The following is a 26,789-nucleotide window of genomic DNA, read 5'->3' on the forward strand; positions in this document are numbered from 1 at the left end:
CTGTGTGTTTCTGTGGATCGTTGAGGTTCAGTGACTCGGTTTATCTGCTTGGACCGCTTGTGTTTCTTCCGTTTGCACTGGAGCTGAAGGCTGTAATGGAGGTGAAGTGGATGATGTTGCTGCTGTCAACACACTGGTGTTACTCGACTGAGTTTTATTCTTCAACAGGTGAGTGTGAACCTGTGCTCTAGAAAACGGATGAAAAGGAACTGTTTTCACATGAAACTCTGTTTACAGATCATATGACTCAACTGATTGACATCCAAAGAGAGTTTGCTCAATGTCTCAGTGAATATACAGAAGCACTGCAGAGACTGACGGACATTCTCAAGAGGTAAGACGCTTTGCACTGGACATTAGTATGTGATGAATGCAGTGCTGTAGTACTTGAGTCCGGACTCGAGACGGTTTTCTGCATGTAGTCTCACACTTGTCTTGGGTGGTATCTGCACTCGGACTCGGTCATTGGACTCGCCACATTTTCTCGACCGAGTCCGATGGTATTTTCTCCTTCCAAACAAAACCATTGATGAAGCATTTATGTTTGCTTTAGTTGGACTCTTGACTTTCATTAAGTTCATTCTCTTTCCTCTTTGAGTAGGTTACTTTTAGTGATGGGTGTCAAGCTGTAAAAAAGATGATAAATAATACTAAATGAAATGATACTAAATGACTGATTTGAGTGTTCTGGTTCACAACGCTAAGATACGGTGACATATTAAACTGTTACTGTGATGCTGTGCCTCAACAATTGTATTTGAGCACACTGTTATAAGAGACAATGAAAACCTAATTTTAAAACACAAGAATCAAGAACCCAACTAAAGCAACTACTGATCACAATAATGATGTTTGGTGAAACTTCTACATTCTTTCAACATTAATTGTATTTGCAAAAGTGATGTTGATTCAATGCAGTTATCACTGACAAGTCAACAAGCTGAGGATGGCCATATTTTCCATTGGCAGCCCATAATGGGATTGTTACACTACAATAAAAAGACTCAAACCTGAAGTTGCACTTCGGCTTTATGTGACTTTGGTGAAATTACTTTACCTAAAGTAAATAAAATGACCTAATTTGATCATTACAAATAAAGTAAGTGTTCTTGGTTTTTGAAGAGGATTCTTTTTTCTGTCTGTGTCTGGACCGTCTCATTTGGACTCGGTCTTCACTTGGACTCGAACCTCTTTAGACTTGGTCTTGACTCAGTCTCAGCTAGTCCTGGTCTTGGACTCGACAAAGGTGGACTTGACTACAGCCCTGATGAATATTATCTTACATAAAAGCAGCTGTCAGTTCATCTGACGTTTGACCATTCCAGTAAAATCTCTGTGTACACTGCACTGAGCAAACTTACTGTATAGTTTACTAAAACTATGAAAACATTCAAACATTCTGTTAATTAAAATCACATCAAATATCTGCCTGAATATTATTTGAAAAACTGAACTAAACTAAAATGAGAAATGTTGCCTCTGCAATAAACTGAACTAAATTTAAGTCACTAAAATAATTAACTAATAACTATTTATTTGTTAGTTAACAATTTACTAACAAATAAATAAAAACTAAACTAAAAGTATCAACTGGCAACATAAACAAAAATAAAATAAAACGTATACTGTAGCATGTAACAAAACTGTTAAAAGTGAAAAAAATAAGTAAATGAAAATAAAAAGAATTAAAAATGTAGTTAAAAAATTAAAAGACTGCACAATCACTTCTGCGTTTTGCCTCAGTCAGCTCAGTTACATCCACCGCATGTAGCATCCATAGAGAACAATGACATTTTTCACGCGGTCAAGTTATTCAAACACTACTCAACTCAACTTTATTTATATAGCGCTTTTTACAATGTTCATTGTTACAAAGCAGCTGTACATGAGACATATTGACTATAAGCAAAACAATTAAAGTTGTACCTGCAAAAACAAGAAAAGGTGAAAACACAGAAAACAGACATACCCACATACAAAACACTCCACACACACAATATGCACACGTACTAACACACATAGACACACACACACGTACACAGACAAGTACGCGCACACACACAGACACACACGCACACACACACACACACACATGCTCAGTGAGAGCACACATTTAAGATAAAGGAGAGAGAAGCACAGGTCAAATATAACAGACTATAAATTCCTATATGCAATATTAATTAAGTAAAACTTTAAAATTCTAAAGCAGCCCCCCCAACCAGGCAAATAGTGCAAAAGAACAGTATGCAAACGGTGGCGAGGAACCCAAAACTCTAATGGAGAAAAAAACCCTCAGGAGAACCCAGGCCCAACCAGGGGATTCCAGTTCCCCTCTGGCAAAAGCTGCTGCCTCTGCACAAGCTCCAGAGTGCTTGCACAACAAGGCTAAATAAAATAAATAAACTTAATAATAAGGTCAATTATAGTTTAAGATGATCATTAATAATCTAATAGCATTTGAAATGTTGTGGTGAAGACGTGTCAGGTGACCGCGTCCTTCTTTATCCAGCTCTATCATCTCAGCTCTTGTCAGGTCTCCGCTCTACCATCAGGTCAGGCCATGAACTGCATCCTGCTCGCTGTGGTAACCTTGGAACAATGAGACAAGACTGGCTGAGAGTAGAGTACTGTTCTGCACTCTTTGATGAAAAACGTCACTACGTCACGTCATACATCGACAACCAAAAAGGAGAAGTGCTTCAGTCCATCTGTTTCAAGCTACATTCACAAATATGAAAAAAGTAAAGTAAAGGTCTGCACTTATACTCCAGGCATGAGCACAGAGGCACATGTCAATGCTCAGCTCTACTGCTGTCGGTTTGCTGAAATTGTTTTGTATATTTTTTGTAAACATATCCTTATCATATGGTGACAAATGACCTCAGCCCGATGAGAGCGGAAGTGGCTTAACATGCTGATATTTTAGTGGAAGTACGTCATAATGAGATACTGCTACTTAAATCTCAGCCACATATAGTCTATTAGAACATTCAAATCTAGAAACACAGGAAACACTGTTTCAGTGGCAACAACAAAAACAAACATCATGTGGCCCAAACTTATCTTCTGGTAGACCTCCTCAAGGTGTAGGTTTAATGTAATTTAACACAACAGTTCCCGTCCCCGTGGTCACAGCATGAAAACTTGAGAAAAAGAAGTTGAAATACACAAAAAGCTATTATATACGGTGACCGCGATATATCACCTCGTGGGAACGTGATAATATGCTGTGGCCACGAGAAACTAATTCAGCCTGCACATCTATTATCAGAAATAGATAGGACTATAATATATATATATATATATATTTTTTTTTTAAGATATAGCGCGGAACTAATTTAATTGAATTGAACCTTTTATTCGTTTTTATTTTTTCCTGCGATAAATGAATAGGTTTAATTGCGATAAGGGCTGCACGGTTATGTCAAAAGCATATTTTTTACATTATTCCCCTTGATGTTGTATTTGTAATTATGAATTGAGTTTGTGAGCTGCAGGTCAAACTCATAAGACCTCACAAGAGAGACAAACACAAAACTTTCAACACCACCACACAAATACACTTTTGTTATGTCACCCTCATTCGTCAGAACAGTAATGTCAAAATGTCATTCTCTTTATTGTGCACATGCACACACAACTAAATAAAAAAATCAATGTGTGCAGATTAGGGATGTAACGATTCACTCAGCTCACGATGCGATGCGATTCATGATTATGATCTCACGATGCGATTTATTCACGATTTATTTTTACAAAATGAGTTGAAACAAATTAGAAATGAACAACTTCCCTTGCATTATTTCTTAAATACTTCACGTTTCTTTGTATAATCATTTTTTTTATTTCAAATAACAAAACTAAACTGCAATTTTAAAACAAATTAATAATAGAAAAACTATCTTTAATATAAACAAACTAATACTGTCTGAGCTTTTCTTGGATTTTTTTGCATTTAAGAAATATCAGCATGTCCACGTTTAGATTTGCAGTGAACATGGCGACCCCTGCTGTTCAGAAAATGTATTGCGATTCAATTCACACCTCAACCGATTTGAATCGTCACACATTATAATCGATTTTCAACCGGCTCACGGTGAATCCTTACATCCCTAGTACAGATAGAATGATTTTCATTTCAGTATTATATGACACTATTAAACAGTAGTACTGTTGTTGTTGTATTATTATGTTCAGTATTATGAAATTACATTATAATTGTACTATTCTATTCTATTCTATTTTTGTGTTCAGTATTACTGCAGTGGTGGCCAAAATTATTAGAACACCTGACAGATCTGAAAAGATTGCCCTTTCTGTGCCTCCAAAACGTGATTTCATTTCAAAATGTTTATGAAACACACAGATGGTGCTCTGAGCACAACAATTATCAGATCAAGTGAGTCGTACTGTTTTAGCCACTTTTAAATGTAATATTTGTAACTCTGGACCACTAAACCAGTCATAACGGTCAATTTTTTGAAATTGAGATTAATACATCATCTGAAAGCTGAAAGGTATTGATGTAGTGTATGGTTTGTTAGGACAAATGATCTTTATGGAACATGATCTTTACTTTATGACCTAATGATTTGTGGCATCAAAGAAAAATGGATCATTTTGACCCATACAATGTTTTCTTGGCTATTGCTACAAATATACCCGTGCGACTTGAGACTGGTTTTGTGCTCCAGGGTCACATGTGATATGTCCACCTTTTGCAGAAATGTCAGCAGCGCATCTCTCTATATACTGTACATCTCCTGAGAACTTCAACACAAACGTTATCCCATGACTTCTGCAACTCAAGCCAAAAGCTTTCCTTTCAAGGTACAACAGATCTGTCTCGTTTATTTTCCAACTCACCCCAAATTAGTTTGATGGGGTTGAGCACTTTGAGGGGTCCAGGCCGTCCATCATTTTCAATGTTCCAGCAGATTCCTTCAGTCCTTCAGTTTACAGTAATGAACATTTGGCATAATAGGCTCAATTTTGTTTTCAACATAAACTTACTTAGTTCTTATATTTTCTTTCATAAAACAAGACTAAACATCTCAGGTCACTTTTCTTGTTATATAAATGTATCGTCATTTAAGACATTTTAAATATTTTTACTAGAAAACAATACAAAAATGCTCAGGAAGAATGTCATTGTTTTGCAGTGTAATGCCAGTAATGACACCGGTCTCTTCTTGCTCATTTTGAATCTCAAAAGTCAAAGTGTTTTGATTTCGATTAAAGTCAAGTTGAACTCAAATTAAAAACAGTACTAATAGGAAAATATTAAGTAGTAATCAAAACTACAGCAAAGTTTTACAGTGTGTATATGATTGTGATGACTATGTTTATTTATTGTAGTGTTTGTCTATTACTCCGTTTGACAGACAATACTGTGCAAAAGTCTTATCCATATTTTTTCCCACATCTTCCCATGGTTGGTTTTGAAACATTTTTAGTTTATTAGTTTACTTTTCCAAACATTCCTTTTGCCATAATAATCCAAGATCGTTTGTATGCACAGCGAGTCTGACTACAGCCGGTGCGCCACGTGGAGATCAGGACTGGGTTTCCCGAAACCTTCTTAACGCTACGTCATTCTTAAGTTATACCATAAGAGTGGTAGCAATATACTCTTAAGAACGACGTAGTTTTACGAAGGTTTCGGGAAACCCAGCCCTGGTCTCTCTATCATCACTGTGTCTGTCTATTATTACATCAATAAAGAGAAAAAACTCAGACAAACTAAATCAAGAAGAACTGTGGCAACGCTTGAAGAAACCGACCTGCAAAGCTACAGGACTGAGAAAAGTTTTAGGCACTTGGGTTAAAATGGTGTGAAAAGGGGATACTGTCATAAATCATGTTATAAATCAATCAACTGAGTCAAATCAATGTTTGTTGTGAGCACTCTTTGTGTTCTAACAAGTTCTTGCACACAGTTGTCAGGCACGTAAGTACATCTTGGAGACATTGCCACATTGTCTCAGGTTTATATCTTCATGGAATGATAAATGTACTTGATGATGGTAAAAATAAATAAACTAATCAAATGTTTCAAAATGGTCCTACGAATAAACTGATAGAGGAAATGAATGGGAAACAGGAACAGGTGTTATGTCCGACTGAAATGAAACCTGGTGACTCGTGTGAAATTCTGTAGTCGGTTAAAATGTCAGGATGAAGAATGTTTCATTTGGAAAGTTCTGCATTACACACAAATCTCATTTCACCACACAACACAAAAGGCATTATATTGAATTGAATTACGTGTTTAATTTTGATGTTGTTTTTTGATCAGGGCTGTTAATGCGCTAGAGTGTACATCTGAAGACACAGAGACATTCATCAGCAATCCTCTAGCAGCGTATCGGCTTGTGAGAAAACTGAATAAAGTCTGGACAATCACAAGAGAAGTTCTAGAAGAAGAAAACGTACAAGGTGTGAGGAGAAGCGCTGACTGCGTGAATGCGTGAATGCAGAAAACCGGCCTTTTCATTAGTTTGGACCTTTTGTCATTACTTTTCACAGACAGTTTGAAGAAAGTGCGTTCGGCGGCTCAGATGTTACCCGGTCCTGATGACGTTGAAGGTTTAGTGATGGCTCTGCTCAGACTGCAGGACATCTACAGATTACATCCCACAAACATCTCTGGGTTTTCCGGTGGGTTTCATTTGATGTCAGTTCTCTGATGAATATTTCACTGGTCAGAGTTCCTCCTCCATCCAGACCAGAGCTGACATGTTTCATCTGCTGCTCTTCTGAATGAGCGGCTTGGTTAGACACAAACAGTATCCATGAGTGTTCTTGATTCTCTGCCATGTATGATCTGACCTCTGTATGTGTGTGTGTGTGTGTGTGTGTGGCCTTGTTTTGAAATCCCTTATAAATTGTACAGAACAATACTTTTTTAAAATCTAAAAATGCAAACCTAAAAAAAGTTTTCTATGATCTTTAGGTTTAGGGGATAAAATATACAGTTTGTACAGTATAAAAACCATTACGCCAATGGTCTGTCCCCACGGAGATAATAAGTGTGTGCGTGTGTTGATGAAACTCGCCACATGGATGTGACTGACATGTCTCAACTCTCTGGGTTACATGGCACATAAAAGTTTCAGCTGTGGGTTTTTATTGAAATATTGAAGAATTGCATCACAGTAATTGCAGCTGACATTGAACACGCGGTTTATTAAATGTGTTTCAATCCTGCTGCGCTGTTTTGGCTACGAGCAGAAATAATGGGAGGGATCAGAACCACACTTTCCTCTGATAAAATGAGAGCGCAAACACCAGCTGTGAATTGAAGGAGGGACTCAGTGTGTACAGTAGAGAAAGAGACGAGGGAAACACACCTGATGAAAGTGTTCAGGGTTGAAAATGACGGACAGGTGTCAGTGGATCTCTGATGGTTTGGACATGCGTCGTCGGTATACTGTATGTGCCGTGGCAGCACAGACGAGCTTCACTCACTCGTTTTTCCTTCGGTAAATATACAAATCTAGTGGATTTGGTTTGTGTGAAGGTATTATTTATGTTTTTGTCTGTATTTTTAGAAGTAAAGCACAACATAACACTGGATGCAGATGAAACCTTTGACATTGCAGTGATGTCGTATCAGAACCAGAGGTTGGGTTCGGCTCTTGTGTGGATGCTGGAGACCCTCAGAAAACTCAACGCCGGTGAGAAAGCCACCGTCAGCAGAGAAGACCTTCTGTACCATCTCGCGTTATTCTCCTGTCACCTGTCAGCTGTCAAAGGTACACACTTCTACAAGACATCCTAGTGCCCAGCACAGATGTGATACTGATCCTCTCTTCAAGGTCTCTAGTGTGTTTTTGTTTCTGTCAGGATCAAATAAAAACACACTTCAGATGTCTCTTTTGTTTGAAATGTTTGCTTGTGACCCTTCAAACACATATCCTTAGATTTGATGTTTTGTTAACTTGAAAAATAACTCATTTGAAAGGATTAGCTAACAAGATCAATGTCAATGAAATGTATTCCCACTACAGATCTGATGAATGTGAGAGATCGGCCTGCATGTTCCGCACACATGATAGAGACGATGAAGACGTGGGATTGGACAGAAGTCAGCGCTCACTTTGCCACAGCACTGGAACACACGTCACACGAGGAGAACACGTATGAGAGTCTGTGCACAGGCAGGCGACTTAAGTCGGTGAGTAAGAGCTAATGTCCAGGCAGCCGGTTGTTATGGCAGAAATTAATAATCCCCTTCAGTGTGATCAGGACGTGAAGCGGAGGGTCTTGTGTCACACAGAAGGGGTTTATTTGGCGATAACAGCCGGCTGCTTGTACATTATGCCGCTTATTACACGCCTACTTGCCACACGAGAAACAAACTGGACATGAAATGTGAATTGGAAATATTTTATGAGCTCATTTTTACCGAACGCAGACCTTCCGCAAGGAAAAGACGTTTAGTTTCGGTTTTAAGGTAAGAAACGACGTTCAGACGTCACGAACATTCAAGTCGGTTGAATCATCTGTAAATATCATATCATATATGTTATTAAAAGACATATTTATCATTCATTTGTCAAAAAAACCTGTCATAATGATTTACTGCATCCGGGTTACCGTGTGTTATTAGTTTTGAGAGGTGGTTATCTGGGAATAACGAACCTGCAAATGTCACATCTGGCCAATCAGAGTCAAGCGTTCCAACGAGCCGTGTAATAAAAACACAACATCATTCAGTGCTTTTCTGATCTTACTGTACATGTCATGAATGTAATGAAAGTGTCGACACACATTCTGTGTATCAGAAAAGAGTTTGGACGTCATTCATCTGTGACACAGCACCAGGCACGCGTCAGTAAATGGAATGAATGTGTGTTGGATGTAGAGGACAGAGAGAGGGCTGGTGTGCAGGTACAGGAGAGGACGGCTGGGGATTTATGCTCCGTTCAAAGAGGAGGTGGAGTGGACACAGCCGCTGATTCTGAGATATCATGACTTCACGTCAGAGCGAGAGATGAACATCATCAAAACACTGGCCAGACCCAAGGTACAGCACACACAAACACACCATGAGAAGGGTATTTCTGTGTAGAAAGAATTCTGTCATCTCTGTTTCTGTTTCGCTCAGGATTGAATACATCTAATAATAACGCATGTTTAACATTATGCTGGGTTTATATTTAGCTTTCCAGAGCTAAAGTCTCAGATCCGGTGTCTGGGAAAAAGTTTTCTGCGGAAGTCCGAGTGTCAAAAAGGTAATGTGCTCTATTCTCCAATGAAAGAAACTCCAGTACTAACTGTGATTGTGTGATTAATGGTTTAGTTCTCACCTTTTCTTTGTTTTGTGTGAACCATCAGCACACTAATGAGTGCCTTTAAAGCGGCCGTAACACACGCAGTTTCTGCCAATCTCATATTAATCTTGAGTACCTATAGAGTAGTATTGCATACTTCGTATCTTCGAAGAGTATTTAGTTTGATCACAATTATAAAAGAGAGGAACAGCTGTGCGATTATTTCCGTGTGCGGGGGGGAAGGGTACACTGAACTAAAGCACGTGCGCACCCATTGCCAACAAAACACAGACATCAGTTTCACTCACCGCATGCGGTTCATGTCCGGCATCTTTTAGCACTGGGACGGCTCCATATATCAGTTTCAAACCATCTCCAAATCCAGCGTTATATCCACCGTTTATATAACATTCATCACCCAAATGCAGTGAACAAACAAACACCTGAACTTCTCTCTCTCTCTCTCCTGCACACAAGTGAAAGTGATGTCTGCTCATGCTCCTTCTCCTGCTCTCCTTGCTGCCGCGTGGGCGTGCCGCGTGCTTTTCCAGGAGAATTGTCCAATTAGGGACTACATCATAGTTGGTCTCTTTATCCCGGAGAGATCTCGCTCAAGTGTGAACAGCTCGATTGGGCTGGCGTTCACTCCTCGCCATAGCTGTGTCCTGCTAGATTAGAATTTGGGAAGCTTTGTAGTGGGTTTTTTGGTAAATCACATGAAATAAGGTCTGTGGTAAACAAAACCTCTAAATATTTTCCATGGGCGGCATTGAACTCTTGAGTTCAGGGAAGCATTATTAAACATCGCCAGCCTTTTCGTAGCTGTATCAGCAAACTATTTGCAGAACTTTTAAGCAAGGGGATTTAAGTACAACAACCTTACAACAAAACAACATTGCCTTAGTGAAGTGCTAAATGTGTGATTATCAAAGTGATTAACTGTTTTATCCAAATCCCCATGACTGGCCCTTTCTGTCATGACTGGGCAGTCGTGGCCTAATGGTTAGAGAGTCGGACTCATGACCAGAAGGTTGCCGGTTCGATTCCCAGAGCCAGAGGGTAGCGACTGAGGTGCCCTTGAGCAAGGCACCTTACACCTACTTGCTCCCCGGGCGCTGCAGTGATAGCTGCCCACTGCTCCGGGTGTACGTGTGTTCACCACTTGCTGTGCGTGTGTTCACTACTCTCTGGATGGGTTAAATGCAGAGGTCACATTTCGGGTATGGGTCACCATATCTGACTAATAGGTCACTTTCACTTTTCACTTTCACTTTCAATGTTCTGTACTGCAAAGTCCGAGAGTCTCTCCTGTGTCACTGTGTTTCTCATGTATGTCTTCAGTCGGCGCAAGTTAGAAGAATTTCGTTCACATGATGCTCATAGGCACAGTCAAGAATAACTTCAAGAGGTTGCCAATATTTTCTAGACTTTCTAGAGTGAACGGTGACAATCGTTGTTCAAAACTCGCTTCTCCAGTTGGCATAGCATTGAAAAGTGACAATTCGTCTCCTCTTGTGAAAATCCATAGTGACGACAAAGAATTTGTCGTGAATAACAAAACGGAGCAAAAAGCGAATGTCAGCAGACTACTAAAATGCGTGCAGCTACACCACAATAGGCTCCTTGCATACTCGTAACATTGCGCTCTCAAGTTGAAGATATCAAGAGTGAAGCTTGTCAGTTCCATTTTTTAAAAGAAGTGTCAAAGACTCACCATCTGTTTTGTCAGTCCGATAAAATGCAATGAATGATTTGTGGCCAGCGAGGTCTCTGTCGACAGGTCTTAAAACCACTGCAACTTGCTCATGTTGACTTACCTGTATGTCTTGCGTTTCATCTGCAATGGGGCAAAACTTCCAGCTTCATGCACTCTTTGAATGATGTCACTTTTAACCTGACCGGACGTTATATTGGTCAACTCATTCTGGGGCTTGCTATGAATTACATGATCTCTCTCTTTTTTTGAATAGCTGCTTAATTAGTTGGTTATCAGTGGCCCTTAAATCCATCAACTGTTTTCTGATACATCCATTTCGTTGTGACCAAGCAATACCAGAGTGACAACAGATATCTCGCATATCTTTTTCAAGTATTCCTCGTTCTCATCCGCTCTCTTTGCGTGTTTACTGCTCAGTGGCATCTCTACACTTCCCGTTTTGAGTGTCTGTAGGTGAGTTTTTATTTTTAAACTTGCAGATATGTGCGCGCTGCTTTTCTGATGTTCGTTTAAATTTTAATCTTTCAGTGACTTTTTTGCAGTTGGCAAATCCAGTCACTTGAAATGCGTCTGTCGTAGACTCGTTGCCTCCAAATGCGCAACATGTGAAACAAAAGGCCAGATCAACAGCGGGGCATTCATGAATCTGATACCAGTCTTTCCTGAACTTTCTGCCATCAGTCACTGGAGATGAAGTTCCTGGTTGATATACTGTATGGCCCAATCTCAATAACGTTGGTATGGGTCCATGAACTGGATTTTGCTCAGGACCCGCACTGTCTGTGGAGGCCTGGCTCCAATTTGGAACGTAACTGGCAGCTCACATCAGACATTCATCATCTTCTAAACGACTGACACTTGTCTGCTTCTGTTTTTGATTTCTTGGAGAAGGAATTATCCAATGTATTGGGACGCTTAGCCATTTGGTCTGGTCAATTAGTACGTAGTACGTAAAACGTGTAACTTGTTGCTCTTTTTTTGTTTTGCTGCTCCCTGTCAGTGCGGCGATATACTGTACATATAAGAACATAGGAAACAATCTTCAAAACCGAAACTCTATGGCTACAATAAATGTGGGACACGCATGTTCACTGGGTGTGAAAGACTACACCAGACAGAGATTGTACTTTTTAAGAAGATTATGGGTTTATAGAGTTGATAGGAAAGTGATGGTCCTCTTTTATCAGTCTATATTAGAAAGTGTTATCAGAAATGGTACCTGGTACGGTAAGTTCTCTGTCAAATACAAATTTAAGGGTGTATTCACACCAGGAAAGTCCGCTAGTTCCCTTGCTTTGGTCCGGACCAAATGCAATGTTGATTTTTTTTTGTTTGGTGTGGTTCGCTTTCACACTGCCCTTTTTGCAAGTGAACCAAAATTATAAACATACCACATGTGTGCTAAGGTCATCCACTCATTGGACATAAATTGTCAGGCAGGGAAAAGCAAGAAGTGCAAAAATAGGCTAATCATGGAGATCTTTCGTAGTGCAGTTTTTATTTTATCAGCTACTAACGCAATATGCCGAAACTTTAATAGCATCCTAAGATACAATGTCATATGATGCTTTTATTAGGATTTTGAAAAGAGGAAGATGTGCTGCAAAACTAGGGATGGGTATTACAGATTTTAATGCTATTACAAATACTGCTTATCGGTGTACTTATCAGTTCTTTTTCATATTTTTATGCAAATAAGGAAACCAAAACAAAGACATTAAGAATAAAACTTAGACTGCTTTATTATTTTTTTAATGTAAAATAAATTGTCTTTAGCTTGGACCAGCAGCATTAAAAGAAATGGGTCGGTTCAATATAGCTGCTACTTTAACTAAAGTTCAAAATTTTAAATGGGTTACTGAATTTTACTGGACAGATTTATGCATGTTTATTTTATTAGAATAAAATTCTCAATTTAATTAAATATTGTATATTTGGCTAGTTTTATTTGTATTAAGGAAGTATTTTGGATTTTAAAAACGAGTACAAAATGAATTAAATGTGCCACGTCATTTAATCCAAATGAAATGAGCAAACCAGAGGTATTCCAGCTCATAAAAACGAATATTAGAATATTCGTTTATTTAAATTAAGTTAATTAAGACCTAAATTTTAACTTTTATTTAGTCAAAATTTCACAGCAAGCTTAACTATCATTAAATATTCATAGCGCACTAATATTATATCCTGTATGTATGCCGTATATGTGTTTTTTTAAGTTGAAAACATTAGCAACATTGGAAAAAGTCAATAAAAAAATAGGGCCTACACAAAAACAGCGTTTAAACCCATGCGGAGCAAACGCATAAAAAGAGAACGTACAAAAACCGTACAAAACAGAAGACGCGCTGCTCTTCGTGTGCCCGGTAACAATAGCCAGAACTGACAAGAATATCTGTTTTTATCATTTATAATGTTGATAATAAATAAAGTCAACAGGCTTGATACCGCCATGCCATGAGTTAAGATCCTAAAAAATACCCCTTAACACAGACGGAGCCATTGTAGTGCATGTTTCCCTGTTTATTTTGTCACCGTCATTTGAGGAAGATATTTACTAATTCTGATCCCCACTGCATATAAATTCGCTTTTCATTATCAGTGTCTGCCTTATTTAGCTCTGCAAGGTAACAATACAGCGTGTTTTAAAACGAAAAACATCACTTCAGTTAAAAATTCATTTGCAGGCTATAATTTGAAGGCGACGACCCCATCAAAGTTCTTAGGAGGAAAATACATGGCTTTTAGGTATGGAACAAGGTACAATCTTATTTTAAAGCCAATAGTTGCAGTTAAATCTACATTTTCATGTTTCAAGCTTAAATCAGCATTAGTTGATGTATTTTTAACAAATGAACAGCTCTGAAGTTGTGAGCGGCCGGTGTGTAAAGTTAAAAATGAATTTGTATGTGTTCCTAAATCTTTGTTCACTCAGACCGCAGACTAATTTAAATATTTGATGTGTCTTATAAAGTCATTACAGATGAAGTGAAGAAGCGTTAAATGAGAATGAACATTCTAATAGTGTCTTCTGTGGCGGTAACTTAACCCTGTGGGGAAGTTTTTCATTTTCAAATAATAATTGAGATCTAATATTCGACTAGTCGTGCACAGCCCTACTACATATGTAGGAGACACGCAGCGCAGTGCGGAGGCAGGCGCAAGAAAAAGCATTCACAGTCACAGGCTGGCCGTGCTGCGCGTTTAGCCCCGGTGCCCGTTTAATACCGGGTTTCGGTAACCATCCCTATGACAGTTCCGGCGGAGAGAGCATGCTCTTATGTGCGCCTATGACATGCTGACAGCCGCACTGCGCAGAAGACCGATTTCTGCAACTGGGTCGAATCGAGGACGGGCCATCTTCACACCCTTTAACGAACCGTACCAGAGTTCATTTGGAAGCTGAGGAGGTGGTCTCGGTACGGTGGTTTGGTCCGCACCCGAGTACGATTGCTGTATTCACACCTGCCCAAAAGATCCGCACCCAAGAGAGAAACGAATTTGAGTTCGATTCAATCGAACCAAACAAGACAGGTGTGAATGCACCATAAGATACTGTATATTGTTCGCACTGCTATGAAGATGGTCGGACTGAAAGACGAGCAATGTGGACTGAATGAGGCTAAAAGGATTTTAGATAACCCGTCTTGTAATCTACTCTTGTTATGAACTCTTAGCCTCCGGAAGAAGGTACAGAACTTCTCGTCATAAAAGCAAACCAATTGAAGATCTTTTTTTGTACCAGTATCAATTAGCCTGCTGTATATGGATCAGTAATGTTTATGTGTACGTCTATTATGTGTATAGTGTGTGTGAATATTGTGTTTCATGCTGCGTGGAAAAATGTTCCACTACAAATTTCCCTATCAGGGACCATGAAGTATATTTCATTTCATGTCACTACATGCATGCAGCTACAGTATATTTTCATACACCAGTCAGAAATATAGAATGACAATAAAGTAATGCTATTCTGTTCTGTTCTACTCTTTTCTGAATAATGAAGAAATAGAGTCGGGAGTAAATGATGGGTCCATGCGTGTAGTGTACGGAACAGGTACTCCCGCATTTGAGATGATTGACACACTGGTAACCATACTGGTTCTAACGTCTCGCAGCTGTCAATAAGAACATAACCCATTTAATGTCTGATATGTTTCGGTGAAAGACTCGTTTTGTTGTCAATTGAAACGCAAACTACCGCTGATAGACGCGCTGTGTTTTGTTCGTGCTTGGAAGGCTGCTTCACACCGCGCTCTTTTGCATTGTTGCCATGTCCATTTATTTTGAAGTGATTTTAATTTAGGCTTCTATGAAGATCTGGCAACACTGTCACAAAGGTAAAGACTTTTTTCTCTGTTATTTTCTTGCACGTCACATACAGATGAAGACACATCTTTCCCGTAAATTGTGTGTGTACAGAACAGGATTAAGCACTAAAAGGTGAAGTGACAACCGAGTTTAAGTGTAGTGTGTGTATGTGGCCAATAAGAGCTCATAATAGATGTGAACTTCAGTACTGAATGACAATCGTGTCAGGGTGAGACCTCAAGAAGCTGCTCGATAAATTGACCATTGCTGTAAATGTACTGTAAATAGTGTATAGCACAGCTTTGAGCTCGTTTGAGTCCCAACAGTGACTTGTGTAGTAATGCAGTAGTTTTGGGCTGGTGTGTGTAATGTGAAGGAGTTGATCTCTTTCAGCGCTTGGCTCTCTGAAGATGACGATCCTCTCATCACACGGATCAATCAGAGAATCACTGATGTTACTGGCTTAGATCTGGAGACAGCAGAGGAGCTTCAGGTACAGATCCCAATGCAAAACTGAACACGACTGATCTAATTCATTACACTACAGTAGTGCGTGTGATCTGGTAATGCATTCAGATGTTCCTGTGGCTCAGCGGTTAGAGCTTCGGCTTCGATTCCCAGTCCACACACATACGGATCAAATGTATAGCGTGGTGCACTCGAAGTCACTTTGGATAAAAGTCAGACAAATGCATAAATGTAAAACGGTCTCTCACTGGTGCTGTGCGCTGAAACCATCATCACGTGCAGTCGTGTAGAGCTACGATTCTCCTGCGAACCTCTCCGGCTCTGGGTGACTGATGGCATGACTAGTAAAGTCTGAAAGTAGAGTGATGTTCAGAAGATCTGCAGGAGGTTTCTGAATGCGTAAGATTGCAAGGGTACAGAGGATGTTTTTGCAGCAACAGCATTTTGTGAATGACATACTGTATGTGTGTTGTGAAACTGCAGTTTCTGGATATAAACCAAAGCATGTTAAGTATGGTTTTGATTTCTTTAACACCATTGTTCCGTCTAAACGTTTGCTGGACTCTTTTTTTAGGTGGCAAACTATGGGATTGGAGGCCAGTATGAGCCGCATTATGACTCAAAGGTTGGAAAACAAGTGCTTTCATTGTTATTTCTTTCTCCCTTTTCCTAAGGTCACGTCATTGCGTTTCATTAACAAACTCCAATATTTCTACACTCCACAGCTGGCCAATGACTCCGATTTTCAGCTCAGAGGTGGCCGGATTGCCACTCTTTTAATCTATGTAAGAATATCATCTAGCTCTGTCTGATATGTGTCATTTTAGACTCTTGAGGGTCATGTTGTCTGTTGTAGATGAGCGATGTGGATGTGGGAGGGGCGACAGTGTTTCCAAACATTGGCGCAGCACTTCAGCCGAAGAGAGTAAGTTAAAGTGTGTGTGACATGATGTGATTTCCTCGCTCACGCTGACTGGATTCACTCTTGTTTAAGGGTTCTGCAGTGTTTTGGTTTAATCTGCTGAGAAATGGAAGTGAAGACGGCAGGACCTTACATGCCGCGTGTCCTGTGTTTGTCGGCAACAAATGGGGTAGGGAGTCCTAGTACTAACTCTTGGTGAAGCTCACGAAAACAACATTTGTCTGCACACTTCTTTTTGCACAAAATGCTATGATTTTTGTACTTCTTTCTTATGATTTCAACATGGGGAGAGTGTGCTAAAGAGTTTTTCTAGATGAAACGATGGAATTATCCAGTTAAAAATAAACCCAATTCTTCAATGTCTTCATTTGAATCTTTTAGTCGCCAACAAGTGGATTCGTGCTGGAGGACAGGAGTTCAGGAGAAAGTGCTCGACCGTCCAGTCTGAGTAACAACGGCTTCAGGAGAAACACACACACAGAATAATGCCACTGTAAACAAACGTTTAGGCCCAATTCTATTTCCTACCCCTTCCCCTTGAAACAAAGTGGCGAGGAGAAGGGTTACAAATTTTCTGCTAAGAAATGGGCCACCACTACTACACTGGTACACGTCATCATATACGCCGTTGCTAGCTCCTAACGTTACGTCAGAGGACATGCGCCGATGCACCGGGTATATGACATGAACATATATGTGACCCTGGACAACAAAACCAGTCTTATGGGTCAATTTTTCGAAATTGAGATTTTTTACATAATCTGAAAGCTTAATAAATAAACTTTCTATAGATATATGAGTTGTTAAAATAGGACAATATCTGGCTGAGATACAACCGTTTAAAACTCAGGAATCTGAGAGCGCAAAAAAATCTAAATATTGAGAAAATTGCCTTTGAAGTTGTTAATCAGGGGCACTGTGGCAGGCCATCCACTCACAAAAATAAAGTTTTTATATATTTAAGGTAGGAAATTTACAAAATATCTTCATGGAACATGATCTTTACTTAATATCCTAATGATTTTGGGCATAAAAGAAAAATCGATCATTTTGACCCACACAATGTATTTTTGTCTTTTACTAAAAATGTTCCCGTGCTACTTAAGACTGGTTTTGTGATCCAGGGTCACATATATGTTCTAATATCGTGCAATCAGTGCTGTCCGCTAGCAAACTTTAACGATTTTTTGTTGTTGTTGCAAACGTTAAAAGAACATCACCGTAAATACAAACACAAGACTGAATGTAACATACATCAAATGAAAAATTGTCATAAAAATCCTTATTAATGGCAAAAATGACTTACATTTATGGGTCTGCTTGCTCGAGTGAGCAGCCATGTTGGACATTTACTGTCCTACATCCTATACATTCAATGTTTGGAGTTCAGTTCAGTAGCCCAGTCCTTGATCATAATCTCTCTTCATCAGGGGATGATTCAGTCTGGACTCAAACACATCAACTCTGTCGGGAGTGAACACTTTAGATCAACGCAGAGCTGAAGGGGGGAAGCACAAATACAACTCGAACAATCTCTCCGATTATACGCGCACACGCAGGTTGCTCACAACTTGTTCAGTGTGCGGGGTTGGAGATTACCAGAGCTTGTGTTTCACAGCAATCAAATAGCGTTACAGTTAAGCAACGATGAGCAAACGTGTCGTCCGACTGTCTGTCTGACCGAGAGGGCGGATTGATTGCAGTGTGTGAATGTGATGAGGTCATTCTGACAGCAGCAGGCGGAGGGCGGGGTCACGCAGCATCATTCTGACAGCAGCAGGCGGAGGGCGGGGTTACGCAGCATCATCGAAGCCTGTCTTGTCATTGTACGGTTGCTGATGCTGAGAGGAAAATGTAGAGCCATGATTGAGGATTTTAGGTTCGCAGGCCGTGGCGCATCGTTGAGCGTTGTTTTCTAGGTAAGCACGACATCATTCTGGAGTCGCTTTTTATTCGTTACTGTATGTGTGCGTTGTGGGTGATGTCCGCCGGAACGCGACAGGACAGATAGGCTACAGCACAGCACAGTACTGTAGAAGAAAACAGAAATGTGAGCAAAAGCGCTAGAATGAGGGCAACGTCAGCACTGATGTGATACTGTGTACTGATGATTTGTGTTTTCTATCGGTTGATAGATGTGAAGGAGAAGTGTGCGCTCGGCCTGCGCGTCGCGTCAATGCGCGTATGATCAGACGCTTTGCAGGCCGCGCTGATGGACGCCAATGCATCGCATTACACATCTACACTTCACACACATATGCATTATATTACACAACACACCACACACACGCGCGCATGCAATGATGCTCACATTTCAGACATGAATGCACTTCGATCTCAAAAGGGTAATTTTGCGTCACGTGACCTCAGCTAAAGCGTCTGTGACACTCAAATCTAGTGCGGCAAACACAAAAGGATTTGTCTGTTTAGATTCGCTAGTTATAGATAATTAACATTTAAATTGGCATTCAGCCCTGGTCAAATCATTTACACGTGTAGGCCTACATGATATTCCTATGAATCGTTTGTGAGCCAATCCGAAGTGTGTTAAAAAATAAATCTGCTGCTAGATCACATTCGCCTGTAGTAGCATTGTGTGTATTCTATATAATATAAAAGCATACTGCTTCTGGGCTGCTAGTTTTTTTAATATCTTCTTGCAATATATTCAAATATCATACCTGTGGGAGAAATGATAGAAAATATGTAAAAGCAATGCGGTGGCAAGAAAGCAATGGCAGATTTGTAAGATATTTCCAGTCAGTAAGTTTTAAAGTGCCATAAGAATTGAAAAAGTAACACAACTAATGCTGAAAATAAAGAGTGTGATTGATAAATCATTTCTTATATCCTGTGGGCCAATAATGTGATGTGTTTAAATTATAAAATGTCTTTTTTCTTGATAACCACGTTTTGCTTTATGTTTGTCCGTAAATGACAAAATCAGAAATTTCTATGAAAAGCAAAAACAAAACAAAAAGAATACGTGTAATAGTTCACCATGATTGTTTTTCATGATCTACTATTATACTATTAATATAGTAATTGTTTCATTTCTTGAGCCAGTAAGACATGTCATAACAATGAAAGTAGTTTTTATTTATGACTCTGAAATATCTGTTAAAATACTCACTATGCTTTTTGATTAGTGCGGTATTGGTTACAAATCATATAATCAGATTAAAACCCTTTTTTCAAAATGAACATGACTTTATTGGGGGAATTAACCTAGCTGAATGACAAATATTAACTGTACATGCTGTCTGTATCGCCTGTAACTGAGAATAATAATAATAATGCTGTAGGTAGGGCTGTCAGGATTATTAAATAATCGTCTCATCGCGATGGTTTCAGATCATCGCGATTATTGCACATCTCTATAGAAGACACTAGGGGGAGCTGTAGTGCATCTGCATATTGCATATTTTATTGTATACATTGTAACTAAAGCATGGAAATACTTGTACAATGTACCACCACAACACAATCACTAAAGCATATACCATAAAAATAACCTGCAGTACAATTGAATATTATTTCAGTGTGAAAACCAGTCTACCAAAATCTCATTAACATAGAAGTAAACTTTTATTGTAGTCTTGCAAGTGAGAAACAAACAGACTAGAAGCTTTTCTATGACTGATAGCATTTTAATGGTGGCTTCAATTCACTCCTGATCAATTTACTTCATTTACAAGTATTTGGTGGTTGTATTATTGACAGGTAAAAGTCTAAACCTTAAATATATGATGACCCAATTTTTTCCGATGTATTTCCAAGAAAAAGAACATAGTCTTTATATTCAGAACAATACGGTCGTTTCAAAGCTGAATAAAAAAATGTATGAGAATTAAAAGTCAAAGCTCTAAAACAGACAATTAATCGTCATAATCGCAATGATTTATTAGACAATTAACCGTCAGCCAAATTTCATAATCGTGACAGCCCTAGCTGTAGATTCTCTAGACCAATGAACATGGGCTGAGGAAGAAAAACATGAACAACATATGCGTGAATCTATAGTCACATACAGTCTTTACTGGTCAATTGCCAGCAGATAACAGATCCTGTGTGAACAGGACATTTCCAGTAAACCAGTACTCCTAATTTACCAGTATTAGAAGTAGTAACATTACCTGTATATTACCAGTATGAGGCGCTGTGTGAATGAAGAATGAGGATTACCGGCAGTGTTGACAGGGTAGCAGTTTTTTATTTTGAAAATGCAGTTGCTGGAAAATTGATGGAGCCGCCGTTGCAGGGTATGGGGCTACTTTCATAATGTACTGCGGCCGCCAAAATGTTTATTTATATTCTAAGGATAAATGTTAATTGATGAGTTTCTTATTTTTATATTTTCACATATAAACCGCCAGCGATTGACAACTATTTTGAGAAGTTTCAGTAAGTAAGGGGCAAAATGCACAAGATAGTAGCTTGAATAACCTGTAAATGGCAATATTGCTTCTTCTGTAGCAGAAAGAAACTGCTTCAGAAGTTCTAGTGCCATGCTAATTGCATAACACCAGACTCACTGATTGAACCCATCAAATCAGTGGTTAGTAAGATGAAGTATTTAAAGTTTATTTATGACATTTATTATGAAGTACATAAATAATCATTTAGTTCCGAGTTACTTTTGAGTTTTGAGCTAGCTAATTTGATTTAATTCAATGTGGTAAAAATAAAGAAGGCCAGTGGCAAAATTACATCTTTTTGCAAAGAGGGCAAAATAGGGGGATTGTGAAGAGTGACAGGTTATATTTGTGTCAGATCGTTTCATAGCCAATATATCACTTGAATATGAAACTAAATAATAACATCTATATAAAATAACAAATAGAAAGGTTCTTTGCATTTATTTTGGATTTATTGGGCTCGCAAGCGTTAAAGTGCAAATATGAAGCGGTCTATAGCCGACTATTTTAAAAGACGGAGTGACAAATGAACAGAACGATTCATCAACTGAGGTCCTTATGCAAGGTTTTTATGATGACTATAAAAAAGGGTGCGACCAAATTGTAAGTTGGTGCTTTACTCCAATACTTTACCCCACTGATGACGCGCATACCCCGCGCTGTGTATCGCTTCACATTTCTGCACCGAAGTTGTTCCAAACACTTCTCATGTATTCGCCGAACTGCTCACGTCGCTCACGGACCTTCTGTGTATCTGTATGTATATGTTTTTGCCTGCAGTTTTTTTCCTCGCGTCTCTGCATTTGTCCTCTTACAGTTCAGTAGGTCAGTTTTCTAACTCCCTGTCAACAACGCACCCGAGCACATTGTGATTTGGTTAAGAGCAAGTGTATGATCCCAACATCAACAACACCGTGTTCGTTCGGATGTATCGAACAATATATGTACTGTTGTGTGAACACAGTACATTTGTGTGTTTACCATCAATTACCAGAATGACTTTACCAGTAATTACCAGCATTGCTGCGTGAGAAGGCTTGTAAATATATTGAGCAGTGATGTTACAGCGAGTATTTAAAATCCGTCTGATGTATTTTCCTCAACCTTTGTGTCTCATGAAAGGTAAATGTACTATTTATTTATATTGCCATTGATTGGTGTGCACTGGCGTCTGTATGTCCAGAGTTCTTAAGTGAATTATGTGACTGTCTGTCGAGAGGCTGAAGTGAAATCCTCTCAATGTGATCTGTGTGATGATGTTGGCCTTTCAGCAGCACTCTGTGTTTTGTTGTCATTTAGTTCTGTTCTGTAGGATCAGGGCTTCCCAAACCTTTTCTTCCCGACAGATATATCCCAAATCCCACCCAAATACTTTGAAATCAGAGTCAGAAAGAGCTTTATTGCCAAGTATGTTTGCACATACAAGGAATTTGTTTTGGTGACAGGAGCATCCATGGATGCTGTAAATTTATACATCACTTACTATTATTTATGGAAAAATGAAGTATACAATAATTTTAGAATACAGCTTTTATTTTCTGTGTGCTAAGCATAATCACCTTTATAATGGTGTTAAATGACACAAAAATAACACATATTACATCAATTATAGTCTGATGCTTTAAGATTCAAGTATCAACAGGCTGCATCACAAAATTGAACACTTAAGTAAATATCTCTAAATTGTGAGATTTGCTTATTGGTTGTCCTGAACTGAGCCATGTCATGATAGCATACACTCCATCAACTTGTGGGACTGTTAGGGATGTAACGATTCACTCAGCTCGCGATGCGAGTCACGATTCTGATCTCACGATGCGATTTATTCACGATTTACTCACGATTTATTTTTACAAAATGAGTTGAAACAAATTAGAGATGAACAACTTCCCTTGCATTATTTCTTAAATGTGTCACGTTTCTTTGTATAATAAAATTATGTTTTATTTCAAATAACAAAACTAAACTGCAATTTTATAACAAATTAATAATAGAAAAAGTCTCTTTAATATAAACAAACTAATACTGTCTGTGCTTTTCTTGGATTTTTTTGCATTTAAGAAATATCAGCATCCACGTTTAGATTTGCAGTGAAAATAGCGGCCCCTGATGTTCAAAGAATGTATTGCGATTCAGTTCAAGCCTCAACCGATTTGAATCATTGCTCATTACAACCGATTTTCAACCGGCTCACGGTGAATCGTTACATCCCTACCGGTAACAATACATGTTACAATTAGCACTTATTACTGATTTAATGCACTACTGTGCTCGTCTAAATGAGTTAAGCACGGCATAATCATTCTCATGAGCTAGCAACATCACACATTTACACCAATACAGTCTTTATTTCTAAATACACAGCCAATAATCTTAAATAACTTCATAGAGTAACTGTAAACTGTAGAACCGCTGACTAAACCCAGCTGGACACATGTAAACTTAACGGACTCAACTTAACTCTGACTGGTGGAATCGGACAACAAATTACTTAATAAACCTGGCAGAGCGTACTCATAACAGATATAAGAAGTGTATCTGACACACTCAGTAACGATATAATTACATGTATGTTCGATTACCTGTGATTGTCCGGGGTTTGCAGCTGACAGTTATAGTCCATCTTCAAGTGTATGCCGCGAGTCGCGTTTGAAGTGACGCCAACACCCTATTCGACTGATTGGCTAGAGGAGGAGCTGTCAATCTAGAACTAGTGGACCAATGGTGACGCTAAAGCCTGCCCTAATTACCATAAAACTCGAACTGCAGCATTTGGAAAACCAAGCGCAGAACGTGGAAAAACAAGTGAGGGAAAAAATAATGTATGCATAGAAAAAATGAAAATGTAATCAGAAAATATCAGAGAACACAAAAAAATGAGTAAAACAACCAAGGAAAACATTATTTGTGTGCGATGTGGACAACTTTGTCTTTATGTATTAATTTTGTGCAATATAATTTAAAATGTGCTTAAAGTTCTGACTCGCGGATTTAATTTTTTGATTTACGCTTATTCTATTTTTAAATATGCCCGCAATACTTTTGGCGGGATTCTGATCCCATACACATTCTCCTATCCTTCACTTAAACGGTTGCTTTTAAAGCAAAGCGTAAAGTTAGTGTCATGTAGGTGCTGATTCAACACACACATGACGCAGCACTGCTTCTGCCTCATCCACTATTAAACTTTAGCACGCGATTAAAATCAATGAAACTCTAGAAATTTCGACTTAATTTCTCATTATTTTGAGATACTAAGTCATAATAATGACTTATAAAATCTAAAAAAAATTCCCAACCCTGGCGGAAACGGGCTTCCATACGATCAAGATCATAGAAATGGGATTAACAAGAGAAGTGATTGTTTGGATTTAGTAGCGGAGGTTTAACTGTTATGCTGGTTTGGATTCGTGGCAGAAGAAAGTAGTTCCCCATTTCCTTTAAAACCGGAGGGGTTTAAAGACACTCCGCCGTTGTTTCTGGTTTTATCTACACACTTGTGCCGTCGAACTGATGTATAAATGCAGTATCGCTCTCGTAGTCGTGTATGTAGTGTTCTTATATGAGCGGCCTCATGTCTCGTACCTAATCACAGTCATGAAGCTATAAGAACACTACATACACTCCTACTCAAACGATATTGCATTAATATCTAGAAATCCCTCATCTATTTTAACACATTTCTTTCTTTAATTGAATCTATTTACTCTGACTGCACGTTTATGCATATATTCATATTTATTCATTATACATATAGTCTGTTTGTAAAACAGATACAATTAAACCTACAAATGTCATGAATGATGGGCCTGAGAGTCATACTGAGAAAATATCACAGTCAGAGCATTAAACATGTGAGACAAAGATGATTCCTAATCTTACAGTTTTTGTGTGAATGTATTAATAAGAAGTGACATGGAGAAAACAGTCAGATGCTATAAGAGCTTTGCTCTCCACACTACATTTATCACACAGAAAGAGTGAAAGCATGAATATTTTAGTGAAGCACAACACATGATGTTGACCTCTACACACTCTTAAAAATGTAACTGGGATTTTAGGTCAAACAATTGACACTTAAAAAATTGAGTACGTTTTAAATGAAATACTGTTTAAGTTGAGTAAATGTAAAATATTAAGTAAATCTGAGTAACTCAAATATTTCTTATTAAAATTCACACAATATACCAAGTGTATATTAAAAGTATAATATGTTAATTAAATACTAATATTATTTAAGTTTATTAAATAAAAAGATGTACATTTTTAGAGAAATGATGTGTTATGATATGTCCCACAAAAAAATCGATAAAATGATTTTAAAGATTTTAATAAGTTAATATAGCTGGTTATTTTTGTGACATTTACCAAGTCCACAGAATATTTTTTTTAGAGTGCAACAGCTCATTCTGAAGACAGATGGGAGAGGAGAACTCTGCACACATGTGTTTGTGGGTTAATATGGTATTAGTGGTTGTGTCTCACCACATTCTATTCAGTTCTAGTAAATAGTAGGGATGCAACATACAGCTTATCCACGGTTCAAAACCTCGGTTTTTCACCCATTGTTTTCGGTTCTGATGGCTTCGGCACGCCTCGTTTCTCAGTTCAGTACTGTACAATTCGGTACGGGAAACCCTTATCAGGCTTGCGTTTCCACTGCCAACAGTACCCTTACTTGGTAGGCGTGGTGTATGCCAGAAAGTTGCAATCGACGTCACTTGATATGCGCGGTGTACACCGGAAAGTAGCGATTGACGTCATTCTCGCGCGACGATGCAATCCGTCAACAACAACAACAATGGAGGACATACAGCAGATCCTATTCTTGCTTCTTGGCTTGTGCCATGGTTTATTTCTGCGCACAGACATTGTATTCTTGTCTCGGCTGTGTTTTCAAAAATGGCTCTTCCTGTGTTGTCGTTCCACTTGTAGCACACGCAAGTGACGATTCTCTGTAGACCAATCAGCGGTCTGCTCCACCCATTAGGTTCCGGTACTATTGGTACTACTGTGCTAAGTACCCTTACGAAAGGGTCCCAAAAAAGTGGTATGGTACGGTTCGCTATTTTGGTACCATTCACAGTGGAAACGGAAAGAATTGCGTTCCGTACTGAACCGTACCACTCAGTGGAAACGAGGCATAAAGTGTTTTTTCATTGTTTTATGCTTGTGTGACAGGAACAGTAAAAAATGAAGAAGAAAAAAAAACTATTTTACTTTAACTTTATTTAACTTTATTTATTTATTTTCTTATCTTTAAGCAAAAATCAACTTGTACAAATTCCTGGCTCAGAGCAGTTTTTGGTTTACTGTTCATCAACATGCCAGTAAAATTAGCTTCTTGAAGAGGTTTTGCACATCAGAGTATTTAAAATAACGTAATGGAAAACTTGCGATCGCTGTAATGGAAGTAAACGTGCGGTGCGTGTAACACTGCAAACACTAGCGCTCAATGGGAAAGGCCAAAGAGAATATATTGACAAGGTGCGCCACTGCCATCGCAATAAATGTGAAGAAATGCAATGCTAAATAGCTGCTTGGAGGCGCTCTTACTATGACGTAAATAGCTGTCCGAAAGGCCGCCGAGTAGCATTACTTTGGTTAAACGGACTTTGGCGTGGTGCTGTAGACGCTCTTTCTGCATGTGCTGAGAGCAACGCGAACGTGCTGCT

General features: G+C 38.8%; 2 protein-coding genes across 2 annotated transcripts in view; both read left to right on the top strand.

Annotated features, from left to right (window-relative positions):
* Positions 1 to 6: 6 nt before the first annotated feature.
* LOC130569718 (prolyl 4-hydroxylase subunit alpha-2) lies at positions 7 to 17,392 on the top strand. The gene is made up of 14 exons (XM_057359520.1): positions 7 to 168; positions 238 to 334; positions 6,299 to 6,438; positions 6,529 to 6,660; positions 7,554 to 7,757; positions 8,013 to 8,179; positions 8,870 to 9,031; positions 9,169 to 9,239; positions 15,700 to 15,799; positions 16,349 to 16,399; positions 16,500 to 16,559; positions 16,631 to 16,699; positions 16,769 to 16,865; positions 17,078 to 17,392. The coding sequence occupies exons 1-14, from the start codon at positions 96 to 98 to the stop codon at positions 17,146 to 17,148; spliced, it is 1,494 nt and encodes a 497-aa protein (XP_057215503.1). The 5' UTR covers positions 7 to 95; the 3' UTR covers positions 17,149 to 17,392.
* Positions 17,393 to 18,200: 808 nt separating this feature from the next.
* The window catches only part of jakmip2 (janus kinase and microtubule interacting protein 2), a 59,416-nt gene continuing 50,827 nt past the window's right edge, over positions 18,201 to 26,789 (top strand). The window contains exon 1 of the mRNA XM_057359511.1: positions 18,201 to 18,615. The gene's annotated coding sequence lies outside the window, so the exon portion shown is untranslated. The remainder of the gene's footprint in view (positions 18,616 to 26,789) is intronic.

The sequence above is a fragment of the Triplophysa rosa genome, linkage group LG19 (genome assembly GCF_024868665.1).
Source record: "Triplophysa rosa linkage group LG19, Trosa_1v2, whole genome shotgun sequence".
Classification (NCBI taxonomy): Eukaryota; Metazoa; Chordata; class Actinopteri; order Cypriniformes; family Nemacheilidae; genus Triplophysa; species Triplophysa rosa.